This window comes from Otolemur garnettii, unplaced genomic scaffold, assembly GCF_000181295.1.
Source record: "Otolemur garnettii isolate 467f Iridium unplaced genomic scaffold, OtoGar3 scaffold00090, whole genome shotgun sequence".
In the NCBI taxonomy this organism is placed as follows: domain Eukaryota; kingdom Metazoa; phylum Chordata; class Mammalia; order Primates; family Galagidae; genus Otolemur; species Otolemur garnettii.
The window spans coordinates 4041676-4051622 of NW_003852485.1; the positions used below are offsets into that span (position 1 = coordinate 4041676).

Consider the following 9947-nt stretch of genomic DNA (forward strand, 5'->3'; position numbering starts at 1 on the left):
AGGTCAGAAGATCACTTGAACCCAAGTATTTGAAGTTGCTGTGAGCTAAGACAGCATGGCACTCTGCCAAGGGTGACCAAGTGAGACTGTTTCAAAAAAAAAGGAAACCCAGAGCCGAATACAGTACCAATACATTAGACACTAGGTGTCAGTAGAGTTGACATACATTTTGTGCTTTTGTATGTATTTTTACCCAGATGTATGATGCCTTTCCTTTCTTATCTACCTGGAAAAATTCCACTTCGTCCTTTAAAATACTCAGATTATACACGTATTGTTCTTCCCCCAGGAAGCCCTCAGTGATCAGAAGGGACAATTGAGCACTCTCTTCCTGGCTGCTGCCTCTGTCCCCTTTCATGCCTCTACTTTGGACTTGTCTCATTATACTCTCATTTCTTTTCTTCTTCTTCTTCTTTTTAAACAAAACCCTTCTCCACATTTGAATGTGAGTGACTTGCAGCAGGTGTTACTGTACGCCCTTCTCTGCTCTTTTTCTCTTAGAGCACAGCAAAAGAGCTGGAAACAACTGGCACTCAATAAGTGGTTACTAAATGAAAGAATAGACGGCCATACTGAACTGAATCGGGGACATTTCAAAATCATGAATGCTATAGATTGAATTGCGTGCCCTCCAAATTTGTGTGTTGAAACCTGATTATTTTTGCTTTCTTCCAGGAAAACTCAGGAAGCCTGACCCTTAATATGAGGAGGCCTTACAGTTGGAAGAGGTCATGAGGGGGAGGCCTCATGATGGGATAGCGTCATTATGAGAAGAGATAGCAGAGAGCTTGCTGTCTCTCTCTGCCAAGTGACAACACAACAGAAAGCCCGCCCACTGCTAGCCAACAGAGGGCTCTCGCCAGAACCCGCGGTACCAGTGCCCTGATCCCTGACTTCCACCCTCCAGAACCATGAGAAGATAAATTTCTGTTGCTGAGCTGCTCAGTTTCTCTCACAGCAGCCTGAGCAGACCAGTACAACTGTGAATCAGGATCAAGTTATGTGAAGAGGACAAATTAATATAAACATTAGAGATACTTATGCTGTCTCTCTTCCATTTACATCCTTTACAACAATAGAGATATTGGCTGGATACAGTGGCTCATGCCTCCAAACCTAGTCCTTTGGAGGCTGAAAAGGGAGGATTGTTGGAGGCCAGAAGTTCCAGACCAGCCTAAGCAAGAACAAGATCCCATCCCTACATCCCTACAAAAAATAGAAAATAGCATGGTGGTAGATGCCTGTAATCCTAGCTACTCAGAAAGATGAGGTGGGAGGAACACTAGCATCCAAGAGTTTGAGGTTGCAGTGATCTCTGATGATACTACTGCCCTCCAGTCCAAGCAACAGATCAAGACCCCATCTCAAAAAAAAAAAAAAAAAAGTTGGCTTAGAGTAGGGTGACCAGATGTTAACATTTGTAAAGCGGGACAACATGGCCAGGGGCGGGGCAGGGCCTGACAACAATGCAAACTTTGATAAGCAGTTCTCGATAATCACTTCTCAGCAATTGTTATTATTACAGTTTAACATTATAAAATTAACAAAAATAATATAAAACTCATATTCTGGCGAAATAGCCACATGGCAGCCGAAAACCGTATATTTCCTTCCTGTTCTCCCACCCGTTCGTGCATTCTTTCCAAAAATTGAGACTTTTTTAAAACGCCACGGAATGTGGGACAGATTGTTGAAAAGCAGGACTGTCTCCCCAAAAGCGGGACGTCTGGTCACCCTAGCTCAGCACCTGCAGCTCAGCGGCTAGGGGACCAACCACATACACCTGGGCTGGCGGGTTTGAAACCAGCCTGGGCCCACTAAAACAACAATGACAACTACAAAAAAAAAAAAAAAATAGCCAGGCGTTCTGGTGGGTGCCTGTAGTCCCAGCAACTTGGGAAACTGAGGTAAGAGAATCGCTTAAGTCCAAGAGTTTGAGGTTGCCGTGAGCTGTGACATCATGCACTCTACCAAGGGCGACATAGTGAGACTGTCTCAAAAAAAAAAAAAAGTTATTATTTTCAAAAAAATGCTGTATTCTTCCAAATAAGCTAGAGACATTGTTTTTTTCTTTTGGTATTTTCCTGATAAACTAAAAAGCCTATCATATGCAAGTACAGTTAAAAATGAAGTAATTTTGCAGAGGAACAATTAATCAATAGAAAAACACAAATTACATTGGCAACTGCATTATCAATGAGCTATTCACAAGGTTGCCTTTTTATTTTCACTCACAGACACCATTCTTTGAAGACCCAGTATTACCTCTATTGTGCTAGACATTATGTCTTAAATTAGTTTTACTTTGTCTTGTTTAGTATAGAGAAAATACTGAAGGTCTTGTGGAAACTCCCTAATCTTTTATTCATTGATTCAATAAATATGCATTGTTCATCATGGAAAGCACAAAACTGTATAGTTTAGATTAAAAATATACACAATTTGGGGAATTTCATGGATGAGTGACATTTTTTAACTTGAGGGAACAAGTGCTAATTTGTCAAGCTTTTACTTGGCCTGATAATATTAAAAACTAATAAATACCACTACCACCATTAGCTCACAAATGACGAGATTTTTAACACAAAATAATTAAAGAATATAATGTCAGATGATAATACCAGGTGCTTTGACAACAACTACATTGAGTTTAACAGATTAAAATATCACCAAGTCCTTTATTCTTCCCATTACAGTCCAGACTGATAAAACTTGTTCCCTTTCTCCGACTCTGCAAAATCCTTTTTCTATTTGTATAAACATATGCAAATTGTATTGGCCATTAAAATATGTAAAACTTAAATTCATCAGCCTTGCGGGGTCCAACTGAAAAATATATGCTCACTTACCTGAAATTTCTTTCATTTTGTCAAATGCTAAAGGTAAATGATGTTTCTGACACCACTTTACATTTCTGCATTAATAGTATAAGCAACAAAACTTACACGTATGGACCCAATGTCACTACCCTTGTTATTACGAGTCCAAGAATCAGAGCTGTCAAAACTGTAGAAACCAGGGAGATCTGCAAAAGAAAATGTAAAGCTATTGTCAGTTTAGGACAGAGATGATTTCATTTAAAATACTAGGTCTTTCTCTTTTTTCACTTGAGAGTTTACTTGGGGGTAGGTTTTTCTATCCAATTCTTTAGCAGTATATTCGTGTAGACTGGGTTGATAATCTCAGGCACGAAACCTCTTTTCAGATCATAGTGTTGGTTCTCTCCACCCTCCACTCCAAATAGCAAGTACTATATATGATTATTGTTGAAATCTTGCAACATGGCTTTAAACTTTTTTTTTTTGAGACAGAGTCTCAAGCTGTGGCCCTGGGTAGAGTGCAGTGCCGGCACAGCTCACAGCAACCTCAAACTCTTGGCCTTAAGCGATCCTCTTGCCTCAGCCTCCCTAGTAGCTGGGACTTACAGGCACCCGCCATAATGCCCGGCTAATTTTTGGTTGTAGTTGTCATTTTGGCAGGCCAGCTCTGGTGTATGTGGCTGGCGCCTTAGCTGTTGAGCTACAGGCACTGAGTCAGCTTTAAACATTTTTAGTGGCTTCATGCACAGAATACAATACTGGTGAGTTTAGATCATAAAAGTAAAATTGAAATTTTATATTAGCTTCAGGTCCGTGTTAGTGATAATCAGTACTTTTTTCCTACCATTAATTGCTTCTTCTACTTCTATCTCTAGCCCACCCTCTCCTTTCCAACACAACACTCATCTGATCCCCCTCCCAATATGTTGTTTTAGGGAGGTGTCTCTACCTTTTCCTGTCTGCTGGCAAGCCCTGTTAGTCATTTTTCCTATGTGCTTTTGCACTTTGGTCCACATTTCTAGATGCATTTTGCTTTTTCCTCTCTGCTCCCTCATTGTTTCAGTGGGCTAAACTATCACTGGTTTCTGTGCGCCTGTGCCCGACACACTCATTATGCTGTTTCTACGTCTCTAGTCTTAATTTCTTAGCATATAAGTCCAATTTGGATTTTTTTCTCTAGTGAAAAAAAAAAAGGCAAAGACAAAATTGCTTTTGTTTCATGGGATTCTCATGAACTTTGTTTTCTAAGTTATTAATTGTTAATTAGAAAGATTTCTCTATTATGAATCTGCTGATCTTCTGAGAGATTAAGCAACATGTCCCAGGTCACACAGCTAAACATCGGCAGGAATAGAACTCAAATGCAAGAAGTCTAACTCCATATCAGGGCTCCTGCTGTTTATTTAGATATTTTAATATGACACTTTAAAGGGACTTTTAGGGGAAAAAAATGGTCAAGTATTGATAATATGTTAGAATATTTATTAGTACCTTTCCTTTCAGGAGGGCCTTGCTGGCTGCAGTCGGAAGGTAACATTTGTGTCTACATTATACATGTTAAATGGAAACTAGTGTGATTATTTTAGATAACTCACAAAAGCAAGCTTCATACAGTTTTGTTTATTTTTGGATGACTATCATAGATGGATGATGTGGTGGTCAGAATAATCTGAATCATTTCCACCTTTAGCTCTACTTAGAAGGAGGGACTTAGAAACTGAATGCACAGCATCAAACAGCACAGGAAACAGTAAAATCCAAGCAACTGTTGGATTTTTCACAACAGAATATAAAAATATATGAATAACTCTTCTTCAAATTTTCTGGCAGAATGCTTGGCATCATGTAGACATAGTACCAAAATATTTTGGGTAAAATACAAACATTCCTTGACAGCAAGTACAAATGAGCTTATGTAGTGAGTTGAATAGTTATTTGGTTGTTTTCATTAGAAAGACTTTAGTAATTTCTCTTTAGTTATAAGAATTATAAATGTTGGCCAAATGCTCAAAAATTTATCAACCAGCACATTGACAATTACATCTACTGGGTGACAAACAGGCAAACAGATGTAATTTATAAATAAAAATATTTTAAGCCATTGAAGAGATTCATCTTTACTTCTTAATTTAATTTGAAATTATTTAAACTCCCTACACAAAAAATTAAACACTTCTCCAATACATTAAGACTTGCATTAAGGGTGGTGACTGTGGCTCAGTGGGTAGGGTGCCAGCCCCATACACTGAGGGTGGTGGGTTCGATCCTGGCCCTGGCTAAACTGCAACAAAAAAATAGCCAGGTGTTGTGCCGGGCACCTGTAGTCCCAGCTACTTGGGAGGCTGAGGCAAGAGAATTGCCTAAGTCCAACAGCTGGAGGTTGCTGTGAGCTGTGACGCCATAGCACTCTACTGAGGACAACAAAGTGAGACTCTGTCTCTGGGAAAAAAAAAAAAAAGACTTGCATTAAGTAGTTCTTTATATTTGCTGAATTTAAAGTATGCTCTCTGAGACTAATTAGGATATCTACTTTAAGGAACATATTTAGTTCACACTTATCCAATATTTATTGAATCATCAGTTCCCCCAAAGAAGCTAATGATTCACAGTTTACTCCAGCATAATCATAAGGAAACTAAGAGAAAGGAAAGACAAATACTATAATTAAGAACAATAAGGTAACAAGGTGCATTTCTGTGTCTATTTAAAAAGGAAAAATTACCTTTCCAAGTTTTGCTATGTCTCGGTACAAGGATAAAGGCAGAGTAAAGGTGACCGTGGAAATCATGATTATGAAGTGGCGGCCAACAAACAGGTTTTTAGGATCAACTACAACATAATAAATTTTATTAAATGTTAATAGGTATAAGCAACACATTGGAGACACAACTAAATAGCCAAGAATTTAATAATAAAAAGTACGTAAACATAAATACTACCTCAATGATAATGACTTAGGTTAATAATCTCCATAAAGCCACGTAAAAACAGAAATAGTTCACAAAAATATAAATACAAAATAACTTAAGGATGAACCTATTTTTCAAATGCTGTCATAATAGTTTACATTGGAGTTATTTTAATAGCCTTCTAATCAGTTCCCGTGCTTCTGCCTTCTCTCACCCCTTGGAGTATTATGCTCTTCACCCAGAAACTATAGAAATCTTTGTCAATGGTAAAATATATTATTTCCTTTCCAAACATTGTGATAGGCCTGGTGCGGTGGCTCACACCTGCAATCCCAGCACTCTGGGAGACTGAGGTGGGTGGATTGCCTGAACTCAGGAGTTCCAGACCAGCTTGAGCAAGAGTGAGACCCCATCTCTACTAAAAAGAGAAACACATGGGGCAATAGGATTGCTTGAGCCCAAGGGTTGGAGGTTGGGCTCCATAGCTGTGAGGCATGATGCCATGGCACTCTACCCAGGGCAACAGCTTGAGACTCTGTTTCCAAAAACAAACAAACATAAAATAAAAAACAAAACCTTGTGATGGCAAAACCTTTCATGTAGTAAATAAGCTACATGAGGACAATGCATTCCCTCAGGAGGTTTTTAAAAACTTCTGTGTCTTAATAGAATTGAATAGTAATACCTTAAGAAAATTAAAAGAAATCAATGTTTAGGTAAAAATGAGTAACTAAAAATAGAAAAAAACTTTTTATTTTTATTTCTATTCCTTAAATACTTTTACTTCTCTTCTCTATATAAAATCAAGTAGAAAAAGAAGTTTTCAACATAAGGTAAAACACACAGATTTATATATTTTAAAAGCTGTGCTATGAAAAACTGTTAGAACTGATAAACAAATTGAGTGAAGTTACAGAACATAAAATCAACATACAAAAATCAATGGCATTTCTAAATGCCAACAGCAAATAATCAGAAAAGAAACCAAAAATTTAATCTCATTTACAATAGCTACAAATAAAAACCCTGGGAAGGAACTTAACCAGAAAAGTGAAGTATCACTATCATGAAAAGTATTAATATAAAACATTGGTGAAATAAATTGAAGAGGACACAAAAAAACTGGAAAGATATTCAATGCTCATGTATGGAAAAATCAATATTGTTCAAGTATCCATTCTACCCAAAGCAATCTACAGAGCCAATGCAATGCTCATCAAAATATCAATGGCATTCTTCATGGAAATAGAAAAAGTAATCCTAACATTTACCCTCAGATTAGCCCAAGCCACCCTGAACAAAAGGAACAAAACTGGAGGAATCACATTGCTGGACTTCAAATTGTACTACATGCTGTAGTAACCAAAATAACATGGTACTGACATAAAAACAGACAATTAGGCCAAAGGAAGAGAACAGAGAACCCATAAACAAATCCACACATCTACAGTAAACTTTGACAAAGGTGCCACGAATGTCTAGTGGGGAAACAGTAGTCTCTTCACAAATGTGCTGGGAAAACTGCATATCCACATGCAGAAGAATGAAATTAGACCTTTATCTCTCACGATATAAAAAGATAAAATCAAACTGTATTCAAGATTTAAATCAAAGACCTGAAACTATGCAACTACTAAAAGAGAATACTCTTCAGGATCCTGGTCTGGGTAATGATTTCTTAATTAACAACCCAAAGCATAGGTAACCAAAGCAAAATTGGACAAATGTTACCACATCAAGCTAAAAAGCTTCTGCACAGCAAGGGAAACAACCAATGAAGGGAAGAGACAACCAACAGAATGGTAGAAAATATTTGCAAACTACTCATCTGATAAGGGATTAGTAGCTAGAATACATAAAGAGGTTCAACAACTCAGTAGGAGTGAAAAATCAAATAATCTGATTTAAAATGGCACAAGGGTCTGAACATTTCTCAAAAGAAGGGACATACAAATGGCCTAAAGGTACATGAAAAAAATGCTCAACATTGTTGGTCATCAGAGAAATGTAAATCAAAACTACAATGAGATATCATCTTACCTCAGTCAAATGGCTTTCTGTCAAAAAGGCAATAGAAGCTGGCATGGATGTGGAGAAAGGGAAACCTTCCATACACTGCTGGTAGGAAGGTATCATATTTTGCCATGTATAATGCATACTTTTATGACCAGGTTTTTGAGGGGAAAATAAGGCTGCACATTATATGTTCACAGTACATTTTGGGAACAAGGGAGCCCAGTGAGTCTCCTGGGGCCACCATGCCCTCCTACCTGGGCCCAGTGGGCACATGGGGTTCCACTCTATGGGGAACTGAGGTCTGGTGGATGCCTACCGGAGTGGCCTCTGTTGAGTGCTGCAATCAGGGGATGGTGTTAGGGCTGGTGAAGTGGGCCATGGCCTTGCAGGGTGAGGGCTGAAAACCATACCTGGGCTGCAAGGAGGGGACCAGGAGCCCTGCACAGGCCCCAGAGACTTGCCTGGCTTCCCACGTACATGGCCATCTCCACCTTGGCTTTGGACTGGGTGGGGAAGGAAGGACTCCTGGGAGAGAGGGAAAAGGCAGCCTTCACAAAGGGGACAGCTTCAGGAGGGCAGTGTGATCTACATGCTTACCAGGGAGAGGGAAGCTTCCCCAGATGTGTCTCTCCCAGCCAAGAGCTGGCCACTTTCTCCAGGGGTATTTTCCTAAAAGTTTGGGCCCCAAACCATGGGTGTTCATCATACACAGGAGCACATTGGACATGGCAAGATACAGTAAGTTAGTGCAACCACTGTGAAGAACAGTATGGAAGTTCATCAAAAACTAAAAATACAAACAGCTTATGATTCAGCAATTCCACTGCTAGTATACATGTGTATCCAAAGGATGGCAATTCAGTTTATCAAAAAGGTATCTGAACTCCCATGTTTGTTAAAGCACTATTCACAGTTGCCATGATTTGGAATTAACCTAAGCATCCATCAATGGATGGATGGATAAAGAGATTATGGTACATATATGCAATGGAATATTATAGGTAAGAATGCAATCCTACCACTTGGCAACAACCTGTATAGGATGGAGAATATTATGTTAAGTGAAATATGCCACTCACAGATAAATCTGACATGTTCTCACTCATTTGTGGAAGCTGAGTATTGAAAACAATTGATCTCATGGAGACAGAGGAATGATAGTTTCCAGAGGCTGGAAAAGGTAACAGGCAGGAGTGAATTAAGTAGGGATGGTTAATCCAAAAATTAAGTTAGATAGAATGAACAATATTTGATAGCTCAGCAAAATGGCTATAGTCAACAAGTTAGATACTTTGAAATAACTAAAAGAATGGAATTGGACTGTTTCCAACACAAAGAAATGATAAATACCTGAGGTGATGGATATCACATTTACCCTGATTTAACTAATCACCTTGTGTGCCTGTATCAAAACATCACATGTAACCTATAAATATATACACCCATTATGTACCCATAATCCCATAATAATGAAGAAGTTTTAAAAAGCTGTGCTAATCAACATAGTCACTTAAGGTGCTATATCTAATCCAAAAAAGACACTGTTGTTTAAATTTTTTATCTATATTAAATTTCTTTCAGAGTTCATGTCATTATATTGTTAAAGTATCCTCACCATCACCAGCTATGCATCAGTTTCTGCAAAGTCTAAGGTTTATAAAGGTAAAGCCTTAAATAAGTGAATGTTTGTGGCATGAAAAAAATGCTATTATTCGGAACAATGACACTAATTTTCACACAGTGACACCCATGCATGTGCAGTAGTGCGTGCACACATACCAAAAGGGAATAATTAATCACTACACCATAGCTCAACAGTCATCATAAAGCTAAGAATTAAAATAATAAAATGGAAAGTTCAAGTTCATGTTCCCGAAACTCTGAACTCACTATTTATATATTTCTGGCGAACATAATTTAAATCAAATTATTTGTGTATCTGGTTCTATTTTTTCCTACAAACTTTTTGCTTCACTGGGAAGTTGCTAAGGCCTAGAAAGACACTGACAGAGAGTGCTGTGATTAACATGTAGGGTCTTCATTAGCATATAGGACACTTTTCACTAATGATCTAATGAGATTTGTTACCTATCCTGAACATCTTCCAAAAATGACCCCCAAATGCATTTTTTTTTGTGACAGAGTCTCACTTTTTTTGCTCTTGGTAGAGTGCCATAGTTCACAGCAACCTCGAACTCCTGGG

At 38.3% G+C, this 9947-nt stretch overlaps 1 protein-coding gene across 3 annotated transcripts in view; it reads right to left on the reverse strand.

Annotated features, from left to right (window-relative positions):
• Nucleotides 1–9947, reverse strand: part of SLC38A11 (solute carrier family 38 member 11) — a 59621-nt gene that overhangs the window by 38176 nt on the left and 11498 nt on the right. For all 3 annotated transcript variants that reach the window (XM_023516354.1, XM_003795146.1, XM_023516355.1), the window contains 2 exons: nt 5542–5648; nt 2946–3025 (listed from right to left, as the gene is read on the reverse strand). In XM_023516354.1, coding sequence (XP_023372122.1) covers nt 2946–3025; nt 5542–5648 — 187 coding nt within the window. The remainder of the gene's footprint in view (nt 1–2945; nt 3026–5541; nt 5649–9947) is intronic.